The sequence below is a fragment of the Oncorhynchus gorbuscha genome, linkage group LG15 (genome assembly GCF_021184085.1).
Source record: "Oncorhynchus gorbuscha isolate QuinsamMale2020 ecotype Even-year linkage group LG15, OgorEven_v1.0, whole genome shotgun sequence".
Lineage (NCBI taxonomy): Eukaryota > Metazoa > Chordata > Actinopteri > Salmoniformes > Salmonidae > Oncorhynchus > Oncorhynchus gorbuscha.
Window position 1 is genome coordinate 32,366,281 of NC_060187.1, and position 27,484 is coordinate 32,393,764.

At 42.4% G+C, this 27,484-nt stretch overlaps 1 protein-coding gene across 1 annotated transcript in view; it reads left to right on the forward strand.

The window, feature by feature from the left end:
* LOC123997365 (RING finger protein 11) overlaps positions 1 to 26,038 on the forward strand; it is a 43,719-nt gene extending 17,681 nt beyond the window's left edge. Inside the window, exons 2-3 of the mRNA XM_046301509.1 lie at positions 21,290 to 21,459; positions 24,153 to 26,038. Coding sequence (XP_046157465.1) covers positions 21,290 to 21,459; positions 24,153 to 24,324 — 342 coding nt within the window. The 3' untranslated portion in view covers positions 24,325 to 26,038. The remainder of the gene's footprint in view (positions 1 to 21,289; positions 21,460 to 24,152) is intronic.
* Positions 26,039 to 27,484: the final 1,446 nt, after the last annotated feature.

The window sequence follows — 27,484 nt, forward strand, 5'->3', positions numbered from 1 at the left end:
AATGGTGTTTGTTCTTCACTGGTTGCCCTTTTCTCGTGGCAACAGGTCACAAATCTTGCTGCTGTGATGGCACACTGTGGAATTTCACCCAAAAGATATGGGAGTTTTTCAAAATTGGATTTGTTTTCGAATTCTTTGTGGATCTGTGTAATCTGGGGGAAATATGTCTCTCTAATATGGTAATACATTGGGCAGGAGGTTAGGAAGTGCAGCTCAGTTTCCACCTCATTTTGTGGGCAGTGAGCACATAGCCTGCTCTCTCTCTCTCTCTCTCTTGCTCTCTGTCTCTCTCTCGCTCTGTCTCGCTCTTGCTCTCTGTCTCTCTCTCTCTCTCTCTCTCTCTCTCTCTCTCTCTTGCTCTCTGTCTTTCTCTCGCTCTGTCTCACTCTCGCTCTGTCTCGCTCTCTGTCTCTCTCTCGCTCTGTCTCGCTCTCTCTCTCTTGCTCTCTGTCTCTCTCGCTCTGTCTCGCTCTCTCTCTCTCTCTCTTGCTCTCTGTCTCTCTCTCGCTCTGTCTCACTCTCTCTCTCTCTTGCTCTCTCTCTCTCTTGCTCTCTGTCTCTCTCTCGCTCTGTCTCGCTCTCTCTCTCGCTCTCTGTCTCTCTCTCTCTTGCTCTCTGTCTCTCTCTCGCTCTGTCTCGCTCTCTCTCTCTTGCTCTGTCTCTCGCTCTGTCTCGACCTCTCTCTCTCTTGCTCTCTGTCTCTCTCGCTCTCTCTCTCTCTCTCGCTCTGTCTCGCTCTCTCTCTCTCTCTCTCTCTCTCTCTCTCTTGCTCTCTGTCTCTCTCTTGCTCTGTCTCACTCTCTCTCTCTTGCTCTCTCTCTCTTGCTCTCTGTCTCTCTCGCTCTGTCAAGCTCTCTCTCTCTTGCTCTCTGTCTCTCTCACTCTGTCTCTCTCTCTCTCTCTCTCTCTCTCTCTCTCTCTCTCTCTCTCTCGCTCTGTCTCGCTCTCTCTCTCTCTCTTGCTCTGTCTCTCTCGCTCTGTCTCACTCTCTCTCTCTTGCTCTCGGTCTCTCTCTCTTGCTCTCTGTCTCTCTCTCTCTCTCTCTCTCTCTCTCTCTCTCTCTCTCTCTCTCTCTCTCTCTCTCTCTCTCTCTCTCTCTCTCTCTCTCTCTCTCTCTCTCTCTCTCTCTCTCTCTCTCTCTCTCTCTTCTCTCTCTCTCTTGCTCTCTCTGTATCTGTATCTCCGTATCTCCAGTGAGTCTGTGGGGGAAGGCTGGCAGCCAGTATTGTCTGCTGAGTCTCTGGCTGCCCAGGGCTTGGCAGTGCACATAGGGCTGCTCTGTGACTCTGCTCTAGCTTTCGCTCTCCCTCTCTCTATGGGCTCCCTGTCTGTCTATCTGCTCCCTTCTTCACATGTGTTATCCTTAGAGTTACCAGTGTTCAGCCTATATTCATTTAGCAGCGGAGGGCTGCTTAAAAATTCAGGATGGTAAAACGTTTTCTGTGTAAACAAATGACTAAAACCAGATATAATGTATGCAGAAAGGATAATGTATCTATGTAATTATAGTCTTTGAGAACTAACAATCACCAAAATAAAAATAGTCAGGGACACAAGATATACTAGATACTTTGATTAAGAGAATCTTAAATTCCCAAAATGTCATGGCATGGGCCCCCATTCATTTTGTTATGTTTGAGTCACTCAGATAGCATAAGAACAAAATAAAATAACATTTTATTGGTCGCGTAAATATACTGTATTTAGCAGATGTTATTGCGGGTGTAGCGAAATGCTTATGTTCCTAGCTCCAACAGTGTAGCAATATCTAACAATACACACATCTAAAAGTAAAATAATGGAATGAAGAAATATAGAAATATTTGGACGAGGTGTGTGTGTGTGTGTGTGTGTATGTGTATGGGATGTATAGACATTATGAACAGTATGTGGATATAATATGTAGTATATCTGAAGAATATGTAGGATAGAATAGTATCTGTGCAGCAATAGTTAAATAGGATGGCCTTGAATAGAATACAGTATATACATATGAAATGTGTAAAACAGTATGTAAACATTATTAAAGTGACCAGTGTTCCATTATTAAAGTGACCAGTGTTCCATTATTAAAGTGACCAGTGTTCCATTATTAAAGTGACCAGTGATTCTATGTACATAGGGCAGCAGCCTCTAAGATGCAGTGTTGAGTAACCTGGTGGTACCCCAGCTGGTGACAGTGACTAAGTACAGGGCAGGGTACTGAGTGGAGGCCGGCAGTCTGATGGCCTTGAAGATTGAAGTTGTTTTTCAGTCTCTCGGGTCCCAGCTTTGATGTACCTGTACTGACCTCGCCTTCTGGAAGATAGCGGGGTGAACAGGCTGTGGCTCTGGTGGCTGAGGTCCTCTGTGATTTTCTTGGCCTTCCTGTGACACCAGGTGCTGTAGATGTCCTGGAGGTCGGGCAGTGTGCACCCAGTGATGTGTTTATTTTCCTGGCAGCACTCCGCCATGGCCCTCACCTCCTCCCTGTAGGCTCATCGTTGTTGGTAATCGGGCTTTCACTGAACATGAGTGAGTAGTAGGCTCTGAAGTGGTGGATGGTGTGCACGCCTCCTGAGTCAGACCAAAAGTCCACTCCGAATACTACTTCTCTGCCGGCGGCATCTTGGAGCAGCCTCTGGGACAAGTTAAATCACCTTGGAGGGTAGTAACAAAGGATCCAATTCAGGAAAGACATATTTCTAATCAAAATGCTGGTTAGTTACCAACGCTCTGATTTCCAAAAGTTATTTCCGGCTGTATGTAATAACGCAAAAAACATTTGGGGTTAAAAATTTGCAGAAATATATATATTACAAAAGTGGCTTAGTAGCTACAAACAGAGCGGCCATGTCTATCAGCGCCATCTTTAATTCTACACTGCATAAGCCAAGACAAAATGTGTTGAATTGCAGGAAATTAACTTCAAAACATTGCCATTATTGGGCACAGGGAAGGGTGATGCGTTTTCTCCCAGGTTTACATTTGCCCTTTTGCTGGTTTGACTATATATTTTCTTCCATCCTAGCTAAATGTCCTAATCTCCTAGCATGCGCCTCCACTATATCAAGGTGTTTTTATACTTGCCTTATGCATTACGCTTTAACGTGCGCTAACTATACCACAGGTCAATATGGTCTACAGTCTGGCTTAGTGATGCACCGATATGACATTTTTAGCCGATACCGATATCCGATATTTTCCTTGCCAAAAAACAACCCAATACCGATAACTGATATAACATTTTTTTTGTGGCCTTTTAAGCATTCTAGTACAGTTAAATAGTTAACACTCATGGACGCAGCAGGCTAAGGCACTGCATCTCAGTGCAAGAGGCGTCGCTACAGTCCTTGGTTCGAATCCAGGCTGTATCCGACTGTGATTGGGAGTCCCATAGGGCGGCGCCCAATTGGCCCAGCGTCATCCGGGCCATCATTGTAAATAGGAATTTGTTCTTAACTGACTTGCCTAGTTAAATAAAGGTTACACACACACCACACTGACCAACAAGTTATTTTGTTGGCATTTACATACATTTACATATCCCCATTACCAGTAAAACATAATGAAAAACCTATTTCTTTCACTTACTTGCTGTGCTGTTTCGTTGTTCATTTGTTCAGTCGTTTCATTCTCAATCAGGATTTCTATGAAACCAGTTTGGGTCCTTGCGTGTCATAAAAGATACATCTCAAATAACACTATTTGACCAATCAGGACCTGAATATGACTGCATGTCACATAATAATTGAACACGTTCATACATTTCTTATGTAGTTCTAACACATAGTTTACCCTATCACTCGTATTTCATATGTCACAACGATTCATTGATACGTATGCTATGATGCTGGTAAATTTATATCGTGCACCTACAGTGCTGGTCATAAAAAATAGCTAGCTAGCTCATGGATGCAAACAATGTTCTTCCACAAAAACATAGCAAAACGACAATCTGTTTAAGTATATAGCTAGGTGTCCTCATCTAAAATAACCCTAATTTATGAGACAGTTCTTATTTGATTAATGGTGGTCGTACCCATCTATGTGAAGCTTGCCAAAATAAGGATTAGCCACAATAGTGTACTTTGCGGTTAGCTTTCAAAATAACAGTTTGGCATATTTCTACTATTTGTATTCATTTGCATCACTGTCAATTACATATTTTATTTGGAAGGAAAACCGCAAATTCCACTATTGTGCCTAGTCCTTATTGTGGCTAGCTTCATAACCCGGTCCGGTAGAGCCTCACTAGCCAGATGAAGCTAGCTGGCTTCTTATAATGTTAGCTTTGGACAACAGGGTATAGTAGCTTGCTAGCTATTTATTTTCATGAACTGAAGTTCAATTTCAATTGGCAACCTAGCTAATACTTACTCAAAACGATTCCTAAATCAGTGCTAAGAATAATGAAAATGACTGGCTGGTTGTATTGGTGCTAGCTAGGTACCAAGCTAAAGCTAGCTACCCCAGAAGTTATGCTTTATTACCAACGTGGTATTCTAAAAACACATTGTTCATGGCCGGTGTTTGCTTGTTTGCCGACTTTTTTGTACAGCTTTGACAGTGCTAGTGTATATTTTTTGACACGCAAAGACCCAAACAGCGTTCCGTAGTAAACTTAGGGGAAAAAAGAAACGTCCTCTCACTGTCAACTGCGTTTATTTTTTAGCAAACTTAACATGTGTAAATATTTGTATGAACATAAGATTCAACAACTGGGACATAAAATGAACAAGTTCCACAGACATGTGACTAACAGAAATTGAATAATTTGTCCCTGAACAAAGGGGGGGTCAAAATCAAAAGTAACAGTCAGTATCTGGTGTGGCAACCAGCTGCATTAAGTACTGCAGTGCATCTCCTCCTCATGGACTGCACCAGATTTGCCAGTTATTGCTGTGAGATGTTACCCCACTCTTCCACCAAGGCACCTGCTAGTTCCCGGATATTTCTGGGGGGAATGGCCCGAGCCCTCACCCTCCGATCCAACAGGTCCCAGACTTGCTCGATGGGATTGAGATCCGAGCTCTTCGCTGGCCATGGCAGAACACTGACATTCCTGTCTTGCAGGAAATCACTTACAGAACAAGCAGTATGGCTGGTGACATTAGCAGCTGGAGGGTCATGTCAGGATTAGCCTGCTGGAAGGGTACCACATGAGGGAGGAGGATGTCTTCCCTGTAATGCACAGCGTTTTTTTCAGAGTCAGTAGAAAGGCCTCTTTAGTGTCCTAAGTTTTCATAACTGTGACCTTAATTGCCTACCATCTCTAAGCTGTTAGTGTCTTAACGACCATTCCGCAGGTGCATGTTCATTGATTGTTTATGGTTCATTGAACAAGCATGGGAAACAGTGTTTAAACCCTTTACAATGAAGATCTGTGAAGTTATTTGGATTTTTACTAATTCTTTTTGAAAGACAGGGCCTTGATAAAGGGACGTTTCTTTTTTCACAGTTTATGTACAGTGGGGCAAAAAAAGTATTTAGTCAGCCACCAATTGTGCAAGTTCTCCCACTCAAAAAAAGATGAGAGAGGCCTGTAATTTTCATCATAGATACACTTCAACTATGACAGACAAAATGAGGGAAAAAAATCCAGAAAATCACATTGTAGGATTTTTATGAATTTATTTGCAAATTATGGTAGAAAATAAGTATTTGGTCACCTACAAACAAGCAAGATTTCTGGCTCTCACAGACCTGTAACTTCTTCTTTAAGAGGCTCCTCTGTCCTCCATTCGTTACCTGTATTAACTTGTTACCTGTTTGAACTTGTTATCAGTATAAAAGACACCTGTCCACAACCTCAAACAGTCACACTCCAAACTCCACTATGGCCAAGACCAAAGAGCTGTCAAAGGACACCAGAAACAAAATTGTAGACCTGCACCGGGCTAGGAAGACTGAATGAAAACCTCCTTCCATTAGCAAGGGCATTGAAGATGAAACGTGGCTGGGTCTTTCAGCATGACAATGATCCCAAACACACCGCCCGGGCAATGAAGGAGTGGCTTCGTAAGAAGCATTTCAAGGTTCTGGAGTGGCCTAGCCAGTCTCCAGATCTCAACCCCATAGAAAATCTTTGGAGGGAGTTGAAAGTCCGTGTTGCCCAGCAACAGCCCCAAAATATCACTGCTCTAGAGGAGATCTGCATGGAGGAATGTGCCAAAATACCAGCAACTGTGTGTGAAAACCTTGTGAAGACTTACAGAAAAATGTTCGACCTCTGTCATTGCCAACAAAGGGTATATAACAAAGTATTGAGATAAACTTTTGTTATTGACCAAATACTTATTTTCCACCATAATTTGCAAATAAATTCATAAAAAATCCAACAATGTGATTTTCTGGATTTTTTTTCTAATTTTTCTGTCATAGTTGAAGTGTACCTATGATGAACATTACAGGCCTCTCTCATATTTTTAAGTGGGAGAACTTGCACAATTGGTGGCTGACTAAATACTTTTTTGCCCCACTGTATGTCGTGAAGCTAATAGCAGTGTAACTGTGTAACTGTGTAACTCCGGTAGGGCAACTTCTGAAAAATAGAGCACTTGGTAGTGTGTACCGGTACTCAACCAGTCGGCAAAAGCCAACATCACCCATGACAGAGAACGGTTGATTGTCAAGGGCAATGAATTCCATTATCTTGCCTTTAATGGTTTTTGCCTTTGAGTTGTGTCGCTGAAATGTTCTTACTCTTTCAAATGACTGCTCGACTTGTTGACTGCTCTATCCACACAGCATACATTGTGGGCTAGGTTAGGAATGCTGTGTTGCACGTGTAGCGCACATTTTCATGTGGCATTATTATGTAATGTTCCTACGTTTTATAGCTATGCACGGTAGCTTTGACAATGTTTTTTAACATTGGCGTTAAACTAGACATCGGGCCGATACCGATGTTCGCATTTTTAGCTAATATCAGCCGATTCCGATATGTTCACCGATATATCGTGCATTTCTTGTCTGTCTATCCTGCATTTTTTAACCATTCCATTGTAGATTTTGCTTTATGTTTTGGATCATTGTCTTGTTGGAAGACAAATCTCCGTCCCAGTCTCAGGTCTTTTGCAGACTCCATCAGGTTTTCTTCCAGAATGGTCCTGTATTTGGCTGCATCCATCTTCCCATCAATTTTAACCATCTTCCCTGTCCCTGCTGAAGAAAAGCAGGCCCAAACCATGATGCTGCCACCACCATGTTTGACAGTGGGGATGGTGTGTTCAGGGTGATGAGCTGTGTTGCTTTTACGCCAAACATAACGTTTTGCATTGTTGCCAAAAAGTTCAATTTTGGTTTCATCTGACCAGAGCACCTTCTTCCACATGTTTGGTGTGTCTCCCAGGTGGCTTGTGGCAAACTTTAAACGACACTTTTTATGGATATCTTTAAGAAATGGCTTTCTTCTTGTCACTCTTCCATAAAGGCCAGATTTGTGCAATATACGACTGATTGTTTCCTATGGACAGAGTCTCCCACCTCAGCTATAGATCTCTGCAGTTCATCCAGAGTGATCATGGGCCTCTTGGCTGCATCTCTGATCAGTCTTCTCCTTGTATGAGCTGAAAGTTTAGAGGGACGGCCAGGTCTTGGTAGATTTGCAGTGGTCTGATTCTCCTTCCATTTCAATATTATCGCTTGCACATTGCTTCTTGGGATGTTTAAAGCTTGGGAAATATTTTTGTATCCAAATCCGGCTTTAAACTTCTTCACAACAGTATCTCGGACCTGCCTGGTGTGTTCCTTGTTCTTCATGATGCTCTCTGCGCTTTTAACGGACCTCTGAGACTATCACAGTGCAGGTGCATTTATACGGAGACTTGATTACACACAGGTGGATTGTATTTATCATCATTAGTCATTTAGGTCAACATTGGATCATTCAGAGATCCTCACTGAACTTCTGGAGAGAGTTTGCTGCACTGAAAGTAAAGGGGCTGAATAATTTTGCACGCCTAATTTTTCAGTTTTTGATTTGTTAAAAAAGTTTCAAATATCTAATAAATGTCGTTCCACTTCATGATTGTGTCCCACTTGTTGTTGATTCTTCACAAAATACAAATACAGTTTTATATCTTTATGTTTGAAGCCTGAAATGTGGCAAAAAGGTCGCAAAGTTCAAGGGGGCCGAATACTTTTGCAAGGCACTGACTGTACTGGGACTATTGTAGTTTTTCGGGGGTGGCAATTTTTTGGCCTCGTCGTCTAGGGTGGCAGAACGGCCCGGATGGCAAACCATGATGTGGAATTAGACATTTAACTCACAATTTACTGTAGGGGGGGGGCTGGTCTTGAGATAGACTTGACTTGTCCCCCCCCCAGTATTTTTCAAACTGTCCTTTAAGTAATTGAAGGGTGTCTGTTCTAAGGTGACTTTTTGAGTTAAATGGGAGAGCAGGGAGAAGGACAGTCATGTTCCTGTCCTCCTCGTCATCCTGTGGGTTTCCTGCCAAAAGGAGAGGCCAAGCTGAGCCGTCACATCCCAGCTAATGCCCCCGGGACAAAGAGACTGCTGACTGCTGCACTACGTCCCCTGGCCCCACCGCCACACCCCCAGCTAATCACACAGCCAGACCTCATCTGGAAAAGACACTTATATTCTCAGTCTGTCTGTTTTTAACACACAAGTGGTCAGGGAGAATATAATTCAGGGCTGAAAATTATGTTCTGGCCATTTTGTTAGTTAAATGCTGAGTCACAGCTTTTCAAAAAACACTGAGTGACTGTATAAGGAAATGAGGGACTGTGACTGAAATCCCACAGGAACTTAATCACTCACGCTTCACTTTTGCTTTACACAATACAGTGCCCAGTGCAAAAAGCCTAACAGATATGAATTGTTTGGCCTTTACGCCTATTAAAACTAAGTTTCAAGTTGAACTGTTTGCATGCTTGAGAGATGTTATGTTTCTGACATTAGTAAATGTGTGTACAAAGAAAAAGCACTTTTTTTTACACCCGGAGACCCTGTTTTTTATTATACTGAGTGTGTGATCCATGTTGAGGTGAGATTGGATGACCACTTTGAGTGAGGTTTCCATGGGAGAATATTAATTGCAATTTTCTTGATTCTTTGCATCCTCTCTCCTCACCTCTTTCTCAAAACCCATTGGATGAGAAGGTCAGAGGTCCCTTCTCTATGACCTCATCCAATAGGTTTTGGGTGGTGAGGAGCGAGGACATGAGGAATCAAGGAAAAGTTTTTGAGCTTCTCCCCATGAGACAGCATTCGTGCCTGGAGCGCATTGGTCTGATGTGATGTCATGTCAGTCTGACGGGCTCTGACAATAAGAGGTAAGAGGACTCTAGTACCCAAAAGACTGTTTTAGCATGGGCAGCACCATTGACGACTTTCACCATTTTGAAGTAGTCAACTGGGTGTGACCCCCTATGGGTTATTAAGGAAGGATCACATAATTCCATTCAGGTCATCAGGAGAGATCAGCCAATGAATTATACTCTTCAGCAAACATCTTAGCTTTATATCTGTTCAAACAACACACTCCAGGTGGCAGTATGCACCCTTTCAGTTTATCAACTTAAAACATAGGTGGCGGTTCAAATTTGGGGAAGTTATTTTTCACCATAAAAATTAACCTTTATAATAAAGTATTCCATGCATCATTTCATTTGCAGACTTACGGAAGATAGCCTTCTATTCCTAATGTGATGAGTAGATTGGGTAGTCATTATTTAGGTTAATAATATAACTCAATCACTGTTCGGCAAAAAAACGTCAATGCATGGCTGAGTGGCGTCGAGTAGGCCTAGGCTTTATCAAATGCATTTCTTCTCCTTTACACGGGAAAAATGTACCTTTTTTATAAACAGATTTCATGAAATTCTACTACACTTTATATGACTGGAGACATTAGCAGAATCTTTTTTAATAGAAAAAATTGCAGGGAAGACGGATGATTAAAAATGACGTTGTCTGATCCATATAATATGATCCCAATACTGCCCTTAACCAACACATAAACATCCTATGGCGTTCTGCATTAGCATCGAACAGCCCCCGTGATATGCAGCTGTTCAGGGAAGCTAGAAACCAATATACACAGGCAGTTAGAAAAGCCAAGGTTAGCTTTTTCAAGCAGAAATTTGCTTCCTGCAACACTAACTCAAAAAACTTCTGGGACACTGTAAAGTCCATGGAGAATAAGAACACCTCCTCCCAGCTGCCCACTGCACTGAAGATAGGAAACACTGTCACCACTGATAAATCCACCATAATTGAGAATTTCAATAAGCATTTTTCTACGGCTGGCCATGCTTTCCACCTGGCTACTCCTACCCCGGTCAACAGCACTGCACCCCCAACAGCAACTCGCCCAAGCCTTCCCCATTTCTCCTTCTCCCAAATCCGTTCAGCTGATGTTCTGAAAGAGTTGCAAAATCTGGACCCCTACAAATCAGCCGGGCTAGACAATCTGGACCCTTTCTTTCTAAAATTATCTGCCGTAATTGTTGCCACCCCTATTACTAGCCTGTTCAACCTCTCTTTCGTGTCGTCTGAGATTCCCAAAGATTGGAAAGCAGCTGCGGTCATCCCCCTCTTCAAAGGGGGGGACACTCTTGACCCAAACTGCTACAGACCTATATGTATCCTACCATGCCTTTCTAAGGTCTTCGAAAGCCAAGTCAACAAACAGATTACCAACCATTTCGAATCTCACCATACCTTCTCTGCTATGCAATCTGGTTTCAGAGCTGGTCATGGGTGCACCTCAACCACGCTCAAGGTCCTAAACGATATCTTAACCGCCATCGATAAGAAACATTACTGTGCAGCTGTATTCATTGATCTGGCCAAGGCTTTCGACTCTGTCAATCACCACATCCTCATCGGCAGACTCGACAGCCTTGGTTTCTCAAATGATTGCCTCGCCTGGTTCACCAACTACTTCTCTGATAGAGTTCAGTGTGTCCAATCGGAGGGTCTGCTGTCCGGACCTCTGGCAGTCTCTATGGGGGTGCCACAGGGTTCAATTCTTGGACCGACTCTCTTCTCAGTATACATCAATGAGGTTGCTCTTGCTGCTGGTGAGTCTCTGATCCACCTCTACGCAGACGACACCATTCTGTATACTTCTGGTCCTTCTTTGGACACTGTGTTAACAACCCTCCAGGCAAGCTTCAATGCCATACAACACTCCTTCCGTGGCCTCCAATTGCTCTTAAATACAAGTAAAACTAAATGCATGCTCTTCAACCGATCGCTACCTGCACCTACCCGCCTGTCCAACATCACTACTCTGGACGGCTCTGACTTAGAATACGTGGACAACTACTTAGGTGTCTGGTTAGACTGTAAACTCTCATTCCAGACCCATATCAAACATCTCCAATCTAAAGTTAAATCTAGAATTGGCTTCCTATTTCGCAACAAAGCATCCTTCACTCATGCTGCCAAACATACCCTTGTAAAACTGACCATCCTACCAATCCTCGACTTTGGCGATGTCATTTACAAAATAGCCTCCAATACCCTACTCAACAAATTGGATGCAGTCTATCACAGTGCAATCCGTTTTGTCACCAAAGCACCCATATACTACCCACCATTCCGACCTGTACGCTTTCGTTGGCTGGCCCTCGCTTCATACTCGTCGCCAAACCCACTGGCTCCATGTCATCTACAAGACCCTGATAGGTAAAGTCCCCCTTATCTCAGCTCGCTGGTCACCATAGCATCTCCCACCTGTAGCACACACTCCAGCAGGTATATCTCTCTAGTCACCCCCAAAACCAATTCTTTCTTTGGCCGCCTCTCCTTCCAGTTCTCTGCTGCCAATAACTGGAACGAACTACAAAAATCTCTGAAACTGGAAACACTTATCTCCCTCACTAGCTTTAAGCACCAACTGTCAGAGCAGCTCACAGATTACTGCACCTGTACATAGCCCACCTATAATTTCGCCCAAACAACTACCTCTTTCCCTACTGTATTTCATTTATTTATTTATTTTGCTCCTTTGCACCCCATTATTTTTATTTCTACTTTGCACATTCTTCCATTGCAAATGTACCATTCCAGTGTTTTACTTGCTATATTGTATTTACTTTGCCACCATGGCCTTTTTTGCCTTTACCTCCCTTCTCACCTCATTTGCTCACATCGTATATAGACTTGTTTATACTGTATTATTGACTGTATGTTTGTTTTACTCCATGTGTAACTCTGTGTCGTTGTATTTGTCGAACTGCTTTGCTTTATCTTGGCCAGGTCACAATTGTAAATGAGAACTTGTTCTCAACTTGCCTACCTGGTTAAATAAAGGTGAAATAAATCAAATAAAAAATAATAGGTCTACGAAATAGGGAGACACGGCAGGGTAGCCTAGTGGTTAGAGCGTTGGACTAGTAACGGGAAGGTTGCAAGTTCAAATCCCTGAGCTGACAAGGTACAAATCTGTTGTTCTGCCCCTGAACAGACAGTTAACCCACTGTTCCTAGGCTGTCATTGAAAATAAGATTTTATTCTTAACTGACTTGCCTGGTTAAATAAAGGTTAAAAAAAATGTTTAAAGTGGCAATGACCCAACAATGTACACACTCACTGGGGACATGGCCAATGCTCTCTGTTGGTGCCAATAAGATAGGCTATTACTGTTCTCTCAGTTAAGTTGATCATTTTGAACTAAAACATTATTCATTTTTTTCCCGTAATTGAATTTTAAAATATTGCAATATGCCTAGCTGGGCCTTTCTACTTTTTACTGACAGTTGCAACTCAACAATCATCTATTTGATATTTGCTGCGCAAGCTACCAAAATTGCAGGCCCTTCCGTCTATAGACACTGCCATTTTTAAAGAAGCTAAAGATCCTCTGTGGCCAAATCATGCTTTCTTGGTAATCTGTTTTGAATGATTTTATTTATTTCTGTATAGAAAGGACTAGGCTTATTAGGTTATACAATTTTGTCAGTTTAATTAAATTTACTTTAGGGGAAGCTTCAAAATGGAGATGGCCTCAATGGAGCTGCCCATGCTGTTACAGATGCCATAATGGTACAGATACAATGTTGCATCCTCCAACTCTCTATGGCTCTGACTTTTATATATATGCAGCATCTCGGCACTGAGGTCACCTGGTGAAAGGGCGGTCTACCCCGGGTTTGGCCGGGGTAAGCCGTCATTGTAAATAAGAATTTGTTCTTAACTGACGTGCCTAGTTAAATAAAGATTAAATAAATAAAGAGGACTTAAGCATTTTCCAAAAGGGTTGCATTTTGAGGAATTAACATGTTTTGTTGTTTTACGTCCAGCTTTCACCCTGCACTCATTTCTTGCTTATTTTCTGTCATCCAGTTCTTGCTTTAATCCCTCAGAGTTGAGACTCCCTCCCATCTTTTAGGTTACATACACAGTACTATGCATACCCTCACCACATCATTGCCTCACTACCATTGAGGCTCTGTTGGTTTTGAGAGTGAAGTTAATCTGTGGCCTGGTTGTAGCTTCCTGTAAATTGGCCGAGCAGCCGAGCTTAACATCTGACTGAACTGGGCTCTGAGACCGTGAACTGGTCTGAACTCTGGGTCTCACAGCCAGACTCTTGACAGAAATAACCCCAGAGAGGACAGAACGACAGATTGGGAAGTCCATGTGCTCTGTTCATGCAGACACACCACAGACAGATCACTTTCTGGCAGACCACATATCACATGATGTACATCATAGCCAATCCCATTGAGAAGATTCACAGATCATACACTAAGTAGGCCTAGACTATAGCTTAGACTTGTTGTGAACTTCTGATAAATGGACACCATCGAAACTCTGAATCAAGGAGATTCCGTTGTGGTTATTCCTATTACATAGTACTTTCCTTAAAATCCCCATTTATGTTCAATTAGCGAAACAAACTATGCTGAACAAAAATCTAAACTCAACGTGCAACAATTTCAACGATTTTGCTGAGTTACAGTTCATAGAGGGAATCAGTCAATTGAAATAAATGAATTAAGCCCTAATCTATAGATTTCACTTGACTGGGCAGGGGAGCCACCATGGGTGGGCCTGAGAGGGGATAGTCCCACTCCCACCCACTTGGGAGACTGGCCCACCAACTGGGGAGCAAGGCCCAGCTAATCAGAATGAGTTTTTCCGTACAAAAGGCTTTATTACAGACAGAAATACTCCTCAGTTTCATCAGCTGAATCCCGCAGGTGAAGAAGCCGGATGTGGAGGTTCTGGGCTGGCATAGTTGTACGTGGTCTGTGGTTGTGTGGCCGGTTGGATTTAATGCCAAATTCTCTAAAACAACATTGGAGGTGGCTTATGATAGAGAAATTAATGTTAAATTCTCTGGCAACAGCTCTGGTCGACATTCCTACAGTTAGCATGCCTATTTTACGCTCCCTCAAAACTTAAGACATCTGTGGCATTGTGTTGTGTGACAAAACTGCACATTTTAGAGTGGCCTTTTATTGTCCGCACCACATGACGTTTAATCAGCTTCTTGATATAACATATTTGTGCACAAGCTCTGATAGAAATATGCTTGGAATGCTATGGAATGGAATGTTTCTTTTATTTCAGATCATGAAATCATGAGACCAACACTGCATTTATATTTTTGTTCAGGAAACCAATTGAATGGTATTTGGTATAATCTCTTCCAATGCGATTGGGAATAGGATTATTTTTTGTTTATTAGGCCTAAACTATGTGTCACGATCGTCGTATGGAGTAGACAAAGCGCAGCTTGGTTAGAATACATTCTTCTTTATTAATGAAGAACACTAAAACAACAAAACGAATAAAATGACCGTGACCGCTATATAAACAATGTGCTAACGTGCAACATAACATAGACAATAACCCACAAAATACCCAAAGAAGATGGCTGCCTAAATATGGTTCCCAATCAGAAAGAACAACATTTTTGGCGCTGACTTTCGGTCTTCCAACCGCGCTGCCGTGCTGCCTCCTCATACCAGCACCTCTCTGCCTTTGATGCCTCCAGCACTGCTTTGGGGCGGCGATATGCCCCTGGCTGTGCCCAGGGTCCTCTCCCGTCTAGAATTTCCTCCCACGTCCAGGAGTCTTGACATGGCTGCTGCTGCTGCTGCCCGTTACCACGCCGCTTGGTCCTTGGTTGGTGGGTTATTCTGTCACGATCGTCGTATGGAGTAGACCAAAGAGCAGCGTAGTTAGAATACATTCTTCTTTATTAATGAAGAACACTAAAACAACAAAACCAATAAAACGACCGTGACCGCTATATAAACAATGTGCTAACGTGCAACATAACATGCCTAAATATGATTCCCAATCAGAGACAACGATAAAAACCTGCCTCTAATTGAGAACCAATCTAGGCAACCATAGACCTACATAAACACCTAGATGGAAACAACCCCATAAATCTACAAAAAACCCTAGACAGTACGAACACCCTAGATGAGACAAAAACACACATATCACCCATGTCACACCCTGACCTAAAAAAAAATAATAAATAATAAAGAAAACAAAGAACACTAAGGTCAGGGTGTGACACTACGCTGCTTATCCGTGGAGATATTTTCACGTTGAAAAACATTTAACATTCTTCCATCAGGTTTATTGTCCCTGGCCTGACTGCAGAGATTCATTTACATCATTTTAAGGGTTAAAATACTTGCTATATTAATCCGCAAATGCATGAATTGAGGTCTTTGCCATGCACGCCATGCCTCTATGAAAATTGCTGGTGTTACACAGTGTGCAAATAAAAAGATCAGTCAGGATTTCTAATGGCTAAGCAGAAAAGGCGATTTCATAATCAGTGTAAGTACTATGTTTGTAACATTAGAAGCTACGTATGATGGGACCTGATCAAGTTATGGTTGATTAGGAAAATGTAGACAAAGCTTCTGGCAGGATTTGGAAATCTACAGTGCCTTCAGAGCGTATTCACACCCCTTGACTTTTTACACATTTTGGTATGTTACAGAAATACTCTGTCAAAGTAGAAGAAAAATGCTAACTTTTTTTTAATTAATGGAAAATGAAACACATATATCTTGATTTTGATCATTATTAAACCCCCTGAGTCAATGGGGCGGCAGGTAGCCTTGTGGTTGGAGCGTTGGGCCAGTAACAGAAAGGTTGCTGGATCGAATCTGTCCTTCTGCCCCTGAACAAGGCAGTTAATCCACTGTTCCCTGGTAGGCCATCATTATAAATAATAATTTGTTCTTAACTGACTTGCCTAGTTAAATATATTTTTTTTATAAATGCATGTTAGAATCACCTTCGGCAGCGATTAAAGCATTTTTCTGGGTATCTAAGGGCTTTGCACACCAGGTGGATTGTACAATATTAGCCCCTTATTCTTATTTTTAAAAGTCAAGCTCTGTCAAGTTGGTTGTTGATCATTGCTAGACAACCATTTTCAAGTCTTGCCATAGATTTTAGGCCGATGTTTAAGTCTAAAGTGTAACTAGGGCGCTAAGGAACATTCAATGTCGTCTTGGTAAGCAACTTCAGTGTATATTTGTTCTTTTGTCTTAGCTAATTGTCCTGCTGAAAGGAGAATTTGTCTCCCAGTGTCTGTTGGAAAGCAGCAGTTTTCCTATAGGATTTTGCTCGTGTTTCTTTTTATCCTAAATTCCCATGTCCTTGCCAATGACATGCATACCCATAACATGATACAGCCATGTCATGTGTTGCTGGGTTTGCCACTAACATAACACTTTGTATTCAGGACAAGAAGTTAATTTTTAAATATTACTTTAGTGCCTTATTGCAAACAGGATGCATGTTTTGGAAAAATGTTATTCTGTACAGGAGTGCCCTTTTTTATAGTCTGTCATTTATGCTAGAATTGTGGAGTAACTACAATGTTGTTGATCCATCCTCATTTATCTCCTATCACAGCCATTAAACTGCAATGGCTGTGACCATTTCACCATTGGCCTCATGGTGAAATCCCTGAATGGTGTCCTTCCTCTCTGGCAATTGAGTTAGGAAGGACGCCTATATCTTTGTAGTGACTGGGTGTATTGATACACCATCCAAAGTGTAATTAATAACTGCACCATGCTCAAAGGGATATCCAATGTCTGCTTTTTAATTTGTATTTTTTACCCAACTACCAATAGGTGCCCTTCTTTGCGAACCATTGGAAACTTTGTTTGAAATTCACTGCTCGACTGAGGGACCTTACAGATAATTGTACAGTATTTGTGGGGTTCAGAGATGGGGTAGTCATCATAAAAATCACGTTAAACACTATTATAGTCCATACAACTCATTATGTGACTTAAGAACATTTTTACTCCTGTACTTATTTAGTCTTGCTATAACAAAAGGGTTGAATACTTATTGACTCAAGACATTTCAGCTTTTCATTTTTTATTAATTTGTAAACATAAAAATAAATCCGCTTTGACATAATGGGGTATTGTGTGTAGATCAGTGACACATCTCAATTGAATACATTTTAAATTCAGGCTGTAAGATAGCGAAATGTGGAAAGTCATAGCGTGTAAATACTTTCAGAGGTCCCTGTAAATAGGGTAATGAACCTTAAAGGGATAGTGCAACATTTTGGCAATTAAGCCCTTTTTTCTTGCTTACCCAGAGTCAGATGAACTCATGGGTACGATTTACTAGGTCTGCGTGCAGTTTGAAAGAAGGTTGAAGGTCGATTCTGGAGCCGTTGCTAGCTAGCATTCAATGACTGGAAGTCTACAGCACACTAGCATTCTAGCTGGTAAGTATAAAAAGGACAAAATTGCCAAAATAGTCTGCAATCAAATGTATAATTAAACGTAAACACTCTTAGCTCAGTGGAGCTGTTTTAGTCATGCATGACAACATTTCAATATCAGCACGTAATGTTCAACCAGAGAAAAATGTTTTCCATTTCTATCTTCATAATGAGGATTGGTATTGGGTGTTACTTCAGACATAATTTAGACTTCATGTGACGAGTACGTCTTCGCTTCTCAACCATCAGCCAACCACAGAACAAGATATGCGGTCTGAATTGCTTCTATTCTGTATAGATCATGCAGGCTTTTTTGGTCTGACACAGTGGAGTATATGACTAAATTATTTTTGTCATATGAAGTATATGTGTTAGATATGGGACTATTTTTTACCTTGAACCCTTTTTCTTCCTAATAGCCAATTGGTAGTTACAATCTTGTCTCATCGCTGCAACTACCCTACGGACTGTGGCGAGGTGAAGGTCGAGAGCCATGCGTCCCCCGAAACACGACCCTGCCAAGCCGTATTGCTCGTTTAATCCAGAAGCCACACCAATGTGTCGGAGGAAACACCGTCCAACTGACGACCGAAGTCAGCGCCACAAGGAGAGGAGAGCACGATGAGACAAGGAAAGCCTGTCCAACTGACGACCGAAGTCAGCGCCACAAGGAGTCACTAGAGCACAATGAGACAAGGAAAGCCTGTCCAACTGACGACCGAAGTCAGCACCACAAGGAGTCACTAGAGCACAATGAGACAAGGAAATCCTGTCCAACTGACGACCGAAGTCAGCGCCACAAGGAGAGGAGAGCACGATGAGACAAGGAAAGCCTGTCCAACTGACAACCGAAGTCAGCGCCACAAGGAGTCACTAGAGCACAATGAGACAAGGAAAGCCTGTCCAACTGACGACCGAAGTCAGCGCCACAAGGAGTCACTAGAGCACAATGAGACAAGGAAATCCTGTCCAACTGACGACCGAAGTCAGCGCCACAAGGAGAGAGTCAGCGCCACAAGGAGAGGAGAGCACGATGAGACAAGGAAATCCTGTCCAACTGACGACCGAAGTCAGCGCCACAAGGAGAGGAGAGCACGATGAGACAAGGAAAGCCTGTCCAACTGACGAAGTCAGCGCCACAAGTCAGCGCCACAAGGAGAGGAGAGCACGATGAGACAAGGACAAGTCACTAGAGCACAATGCGACAAGCCTGTCCAACTGACGACCGAAGTCAGCTCCACAAGGAGAGGAGAGCACGATGAGACAAGGAAAGCCTGTCCAACTGACGACCGAAGTCAGCGCCACAAGGAGAGGAGAGCACGATGAGACAAGGAAATCCTGTCCAACTGACGACCGAAGTCAGCGCCACAAGGAGAGAAGAGCACGATGAGACAAGGAAAGCCTGTCCAACTGACGACCGAAGTCAGCGCCACAAGGAGAGGAGAGCACGATGAGACAAGGAAATCCTGTCCAACTGACGACCGAAGTCAGCGCCACAAGGAGAGGAGAGCACGATGAGACAAGGAAAGCCTGTCCAACTGACGACCGAAGTCAGCGCCACAAGGAGTCACTAGAGCACAATGAGACAAGGAAATCCTGTCCAACTGACGACCGAAGTCAGCGCCACAAGGAGAGGAGAGCACGATGAGACAAGGAAAGCCTGTCCAACTGACGACCGAAGTCAGCGCCACAAGGAGTCACTAGAGCACGATGAGACAAGGAAATCCTGTCCAACTGACGACCGAAGTCAGCGCCACAAGGAGAGGAGGATGAGACAAGGAAAGCCTGTCCAACTGACCGAAGTCAGCGCCACAAGGAGAGGATGATGAGACAAGGAAAGCCTGTCCAACTGACGACCGAAGTCAGCACCACAAGGAGAGGAGAGCACGATGAGACAAGGAAATCCTGTCCAACTGACGACTGAAGTCAGCGCCACAAGGAGAGGAGAGCACGATGAGACAAGGAAAGCCTGTCCAACTGACGACCGAAGTCAGCACCACAAGGAGTCACTAGAGCACGATGAGACAAGGAAAGCCTGTCCAACTGACGACCGAAGTCAGCACCACAAGGAGTCACTAGAGCACAATGAGACAAGGAAATCCTGTCCAACTGACGACCGAAGTCAGCGCCACAAGGAGTCACTAGAGCACAATGAGACAAGGAAATCCTGTCCTGACAAATCCTCCCCTAACCCAGACGACGCTGGGCCAATTGTGTGCTGCCGGCTGTGTGTCATGGCTGTGGCACAGCCTGGGATCGAACCCGAGGCTATAGTGGTGCCTCAGCACTGCGATGCAGTGCCTTAGACCGCTGCGCCACTCGGGAGGCCAGATATGGGACTATATTTGACCGCAGACGTGTATGTACGAGTGATTGACTCTGTTAGAGGTTGTAACCCTCACATGGGCTTCAGACATTGACTGCATGCTCTAAACTAAAGCCTTGTTCACACTGCAGGCCTTAATGCTCAAATCAGTTTTGTTTTTCAAATCTGTTTTGGAATACTGACTGTCCAAACAGCAAACTACAAGTGACCAAATCAGATGTGTGTGTGTTCCGACAGCAGTCATTTGCTGACATGGCTACAGTTAGTTGTCATAGTAACGACAGGTGTGTGCGCAGGGTTGTAAGCTGATTTGGTGGTGGTGCTCACTCAGAAGTTATGTAGCAAGCTAAGGTGACAACAATGCCTGCCATGGATGTTTCCCAGTTTCTTTGAATGTTCAAAATCATAGTGTAAGAACATTTTTAAATCCTCAAAGGATAACTTTCAAACAAGTTATTTTTGGCTGTCCACAGCAGTCAACTAGATAGCTGTAGCTGTTTAGCTTTCTAGCAAATTCACTTATTTGCTTGTAAACAATTAAGAGGCTATATAGCTACCACATGTTCCTATCAAACTGTCAACAGAGTAGCTAACAAGCAACAAGATATGCCAAATAACAGTCTAAAAACCACTTGAGGGCAAATAAATTAGATTTGACTGTTCAGACACAAGTCGCATGGCCAGGAATCAGATTAGTGTATGACTTCAAACCACTTACGAAGGTGGTTTGAAATGTGGCTTGAAATATCTGATTCTATGTGCTTTTTGGCTGTTTATACTGCAGGAAGAATAACAAACTGGAATCGGATGTGCAAAAATAATAGGATTTGAGTCACTTCAAACGGTCCAACGTGAACACGGCTTAATAGTTTACGCTGCCCTTGCCAATCACTCCTTTCATTGGTAACAGATTTCAATAGGACACTTTGTCTTGCATCTTCTCAATTACAATCATTTGAACTGAAACGCCCATGTTCCCCTTTTTAGAGTGAAAGTTCTCTGACTTGGGAAAGATTGCCACCTGCTGGCTCTAATTTCAAACCACCTCTAATATTCTCGTTCTAGTTGCACTACAGTGATGCTCTTTACTCCAGTCAACACATAACTTGGACGTTTGAATGTAAAACAGTGTAATGGCCCTGTACGTTATATTCACAATAAACAAGGGTTTTTCAACGTGGGTGTTTTCACTAATCCCCTCTGTGTTACCTAGGCCTATTCTCAGGTCTCTAAGTGCAAGTTCGTATGTGTCGTTGTGCCCATGCAGGAGCAGCCCTATGTGCCAGTGTACCACCCCACGCCCAGTCAGGCCCGCCTGGCCAGCCAGCTAACAGAGGAGGAGCAGGTCCGCATTGCCCAACGCATTGGCCTCATACACCACCTCCCCAAGGGAGTGTACGACGCTAGCAGGGACGGCTCCGAGAAGAAAATCAGAGAGTGAGTACCACCGGCAGCAGCACTCAAACGCAACACATCTCCAAGCATTAAAACACTTATGTTGTAATTGTGTTGCATTAATGTGCCTTGTACTGAATGGAAATGGGCGTATGCACATGCACATCGGGTATTTCCATGTATAAGACCCCATGAGGACCAACATGTGAAGTTCATGGGAGCCTATCAAATGAAAGCTAAGAGTTTATATTTTGGGGAAATGAAGCCATAGATACATTTTTCAACCATTTTCCATCTTAAATATTTGACATAAGTCATTTCTGGATAAACATCTACCAGAAAAAGTCAAATAAGGAATTAGAAATACATCAAAACACAATGGTGATGTAAAGACCGTTGGCAACTAATATCAACACTTATATTTAGTTTTGGAGAAATTGTTTGCCTTCTGTAAGTTTAAGAAATATTGCCTTGTACCTTGTAAATCTGTGATCAGAAACTCACATATCTATAAGATATTTTCAAATTTCTCTACCTCATGAGAGAGGATAATGAAAGTTCACAGATGTAACAAGTAAAGTTAATTAGTTATAGTGATTTTTATTTTTGTTTATTAATTATTTTGCTTATGAATTATTAAAGGTATACTTTGGTATTTTGGTATGCTAGTAGATACCCATAGACTTCTAGTCATTGCGCTAACACTAGTTAGTATTGGCTCATGAAACTACCTTGAACTTCCTTCATACTGGACACCGAGACATAAAGATGGCATCCACAAGTTCATCTGACTCTGGGGAATTAGATAAAGGGCCTCGTTGCCAAAATTTCTAAGTATCCCTTTAAGTGATTAAAATTCATAATTTTGTTACCAAATCGGTAACAGAATTACAAACAAATCTGTAATGTAATTACTGCAACTGAATCGGCTTCAATGGGAAATCATAATAGTCACAAACCACAGTTGGTTCCCCTGCTACTTTCTTCCCTTCCATGTTCAGCTCATATCTGTTTTTTCTTTCTGTTTCTGTCATCTGGTGGTCAAACCAAGAGTGTTATAACGGTCTGAGTCTAGGCAACTCATCCCTCTCGCTCTCTCTCTGCTTCTCTCTCTCACTCTCCATTTGTCAACTTTCCTAGCTCTTACTGACACCTACCCATGAGCACCCTCTCTTTCCATCGAATGTAACCAGCATCCTCACACTGAGCAGTGACCGTCACCGGATGCCCATGGATGTTAAAAAAATGGTTGCAATTTGGTTCACCCTGGCCTTGATTTCAACGTCCACAGACAGACTAGACTGGACCCAATCTGAACCTACCATAGGCATATGTTTCACAAGTTTGGAGAGCACAGTACAGTACACTACAGTGAGTAGAGCACAGTACAGTACACTACAGTGAGTAGAGCACAGTACAGTACACTACAGTGAGTAGAGCACAGTACAGTACACTACAGTGAGTAGAGCACAGTACAGTACACTACAGTGAGTAGAGCACAGTACAGTACACTACAGTGAGTAGAGCACAGTACAGTACACTACAGTGAGTAGAGCACAGTACAGTAAGTAGAGCACAGTACACTACACTACAGTGAGTAGAGCACAGTACAGTACACTACAGTAAGTAGAGCACAGTACAGTACACTACAGTGAGTAGAGCACAGTACAGTACACTACAGTGAGTAGAGCACAGTACAGTACACTACAGTGAGTAGAGCACAGTAGAGTACAAGACAGTGCACTACAGTAGAGTAAAGTGCAGTACAATACTGTACAGTAGAGCACACTACTGTAGTGTACTGTATAATGTACTGTACTGAACTAGGGGCGGCAGGGTAGCCTAGTGGTTAGAGCATTGGACTAGTAACCGGAAGGTTGCAAGTTCAAACCCCCGAGCTGACAAGGTACAAATCTGTCGTTCTGCCCCTGAACAGGCAGGAACCCACTGTTCCTAGGCCGTCATTGAAAATAAGAATTTGTTCTTAACTTACTTGCCTAGTTAAATAAAGGTTAAAAAAAAATATATATATATATATATACTGTACCTTACTGTAATATACTGAACTCTGCCGTACTGAACTCTACCCTACTCTACTTTATTCTGCTGTGTTGTGCTGTACTGTACTGCAGTCTATTCAACTGTGCTGCACTGTGATGTCCAAACATGAGGAGAATGACATTCATATCCATAATTATGCATTGCTGTGTAATACAGATACAGGACCCATGATATAATTACGTTACCGTAAATATGTTATCGGGTGTTAATCCACTTCACTTAATGTAGTTCAAAGCCCAAAATATATTTTTTCTAACTTTTTCTAACCCCATTCTATCTGCAGACATATTTGAATCTTAATTCGGGCATATTTTTAAGAGTTTTTGTAAAAACATGGTCGCTTAAAAACATGAGGGAGATTTTACCGTAATTCTGTTACCAAAGTTGGCACCTGTACATTTCTTCCACAAAATTTGTTTTTGTAAAATATTCTACGGAAATTGATCAACGTAGTTGTATGGTTTGTTAAACTTTGAAATATTTTTTGTTTGTTTGTCATACATTTTAAAGTGAAAAAACTGGTAACGTAATTCTGTTACGGTGGAATTGCCCGATACATTACTGGTGCTGAATGTCAATTTGTAATAAATGAAAATACTGCATAGGATAAGTAGGTAGATACAACTTCTTTCTAAATCCCACATGATACAGACGTTGTCTCCCCATCTGTGCAGGTGTGTGATTTGCATGATGGACTTTGTGTATGGAGACCCCATCCGGTTCCTGCCCTGCATGCACATCTACCACATGGACTGTATAGATGACTGGCTGATGCGCTCCTTCACCTGCCCCTCCTGCATGGAGCCAGTGGATGCTGCGCTGCTCTCCTCCTACGAGACCAACTGAGACACAACAGCACCACCGCTACCACCCCCGCACACTGTTTTGACTTACTCCGGCATTCCACCTATGTGGCCCCCTCCAGCATCCCCATGACCCACAGACAGCACCTCCAACATGGGGGAGGGTCACAGCCTCTGGGAGCAGTTGAGGGCTGTGTGGTGGTGTTGAAGGGTGCTGTGGATGGCTAACACAGAGAGGGGGCCTCTACCTTCTGGCCTGGCCTGCTGGACAGGAAAGCACAGGCTGGGGGAGGACTGTGGATACTGGTGACCAAGACTGTCTCTTACTGTCATATATCACCCTCTGTCCACAGCCAACATTTTTAACGCGTTAAAACTCTCTAGAAATACAGATATATGCAAAGATCTCTTGCAAGGAGGTGATTCACTGGCTTTCCTCTCCTTAACATTGTGTTCAAGTCGGAAGCTCTGTTCTACCAGTTCTCTTAAGGGCTCATTGGATTAGTTTTACTAATACAGAGGAGCAAACTATAAATGCACATGTACACAAATCAGAAGAACTTCCACTTATTTTCTAGCCCCAGTGGAAGAGTTCAGCATATGCTTACAAAATATTTGAATAGAAACACTTAATTTTCTCATATTCAGTAACCGCAACATGATTGTTTCAACCCAATGGTAAGGTTTGTTTTCCTGAGGTTGACACTCTATCCTTATTTGGTGAGTTTCTTAGACTAATGATCAGTCAAAAACTGATCATATTGGTCTGCTAGGGGTTGGTCGCAAGGTGTGTTCAATCAAAATACTCTTGTTTAGCACAGTCTTTCTAGACTGCACATCAAATCAAATCAAATGTATTTATATAGCCCTTCGGACATCCGCTAATATCTCAAAGTGCTGTACAGAAACCCAGCCTAAAGCCCCAAACAGCAAGCAATGCAGGTGTAGAAGCACGGAATAAATTAAAAATACTCACGTTTCATACCAGAGATATTCAACCTTCAATTCACCCCATTCAGAACAAGTGTCTTTGTCATATTACCAAGACCATATGATTTATCCTGTGTTTTGGTTAATCATGTCACATGACCTGGATTTTAACCTTTTCTTTTTAGCCTTTTCCAGAATTTAGATTAAATATGATAGCAATTGTCTAAGGATGGAGATGATACATCTTACATAAAAAGTTTGATGAAAAAGCTTTAAATAATGGTTGAAATCCAGGTCATGTGACATGATTAACCAAAACACAGGGCCCTAGTTCATAATGCATACACACAAGTCATTCAGTTAATTTCAATGAATTAAGTTACGTGCCCTAGTGTTTATTTATTAGTTCAACATATGAATCATCAGGTTGTTGTGCAAGGGGTTTGGAAATGAGTGTGCTAACCACCCCAAACCTTTAGATTTGTGTGTTCGTCTGCATCTGTCTGAGCACGTGTGTTTCCTCATCCTACTTGTAAATAATGTTGTTTTTCCAAGACTTTCCTGATTTTCATACTTAAACATAGAAAAAATCTCTAATGTATTATAATAACATGCTGGAACCTTTTAACAACTATTCAATCAGCACAGTTCGCTGTAACCAATAGTTAATCAATAATGGGTGTGGTTTTGATCATGTTATGTTGCTGTATTTTGACTGGCTCGAATTAAATGCAAATGTTTATTTACATTTTATTTTAAATGGGAGCAAAGTATCTTTCATGTTAAGTGATCATTTTGCGACATTTAATAAAAGTATTTTAGATGTACTTTGTTAATTGAAAACCTGTTCTCTCATAGTTGGGAAAAATATGCAAATGTTCCATAAATTACTATGAAAGCATAAAATGTTGATCCATTTTGTTAGTTCGAAGTTTTTGGATGTGAAGAGCGGTATATTATCTATTTTACAAAGGAAGTCATGTCGTAACTTGTTATCACTGTTTTCTCCTCATCCCAGACTGAATTCACCACCGCCAGCTCTCTTTGGCATTCAGAGTTCTCGTCACATTCGTAATAATTTACAGATCTTTGATTTTCTCAGTGGAGGTAGAAAACATGCCTTGAGTGATCATTAGTCCACTGTTGATACAGTCCCAAAAGGTTTTCAAGATATTGGACTTCACCAGAAGTCACCAGAAGATAGTGTTTGTGTGGATTTTTCCTTAAATCTTTTAGTGTTATTTTGATCTCCATTCAATGTGGAGTTCCATTCCCTTGGTCTTATGAGATGGAGGTTGATTAGCTCCCAGTCTGGCATGGGACCCACATTATCTCAAAGAGATGAGGGGAGTGAACATGGATCCCAGACATGGCTTAGGAATGGCCTGGTCGTTGCCGATAAGTTTTAAGGACACTAGAGATGGTGGGAATACTGAAAGATGAAGCAACAATGAGATTGTGTACTTGAAATTATCCACAGCCCCCAACAGCATAAATTACAGGAATGCACTGCAAGACTAGAAGATATACAGTCAAAAGTTTTAGAACACCAACTCAATCTAGGATTTTTAATAATATTTTCTACATTGTAGAATAATAGTGAAGAGATCAAAACTATGAAATAACACATATGGAATCGTGTAGTAACCAAAAAAGTGTTTAACAAATCAAAATATATTTTATATTTGAGATTCTTCAATGTAGCCACCCTTTGCCTTACATTTACATTAAAGTCATTTAGCAGACGCTCTTATCCAGAGCGACTTACAAATTGGTGCATTCACCTTATGACATCCAGTGGAACAGCCACTTTACAATAGTGCATCTAAATCTTTTAAGGGGGGGGTGAGAAGGATTACTTTATCCTATCCTAGGTATTCCTTAAAGAGGTGGGGTTTCAGGTGTCTCCGGAAGGTGGTGATTGACTCCGCTGTCCTGGCGTCGTGAGGGAGTTTGTTCCACCATTGGGGAGCCAGAGCAGCGAACAGTTTTGACTGGGCTGAGCGGGAACTGTACTTCCTCAGTGGTAGGGAGGCGAGCAGGCCAGAGGTGGATGAACGCAGTGCCCTTATTTGGGTGTAGGGTCTGATCAGAGCCTGGAGGTACTGAGGTGCCGTTCCCCTCACAGCTCCGTAGGCAAGCACCATGGTCTTGTAGCGGATGCGAGCTTCAACTGGAAGCCAGTGGAGAGAGCGGAGGAGCGGGGTGACGTGAGAGAACTTGGGAAGGTTGAACACTAGACGGGCTGCGGCGTTCTGGATGAGTTGTAGGGG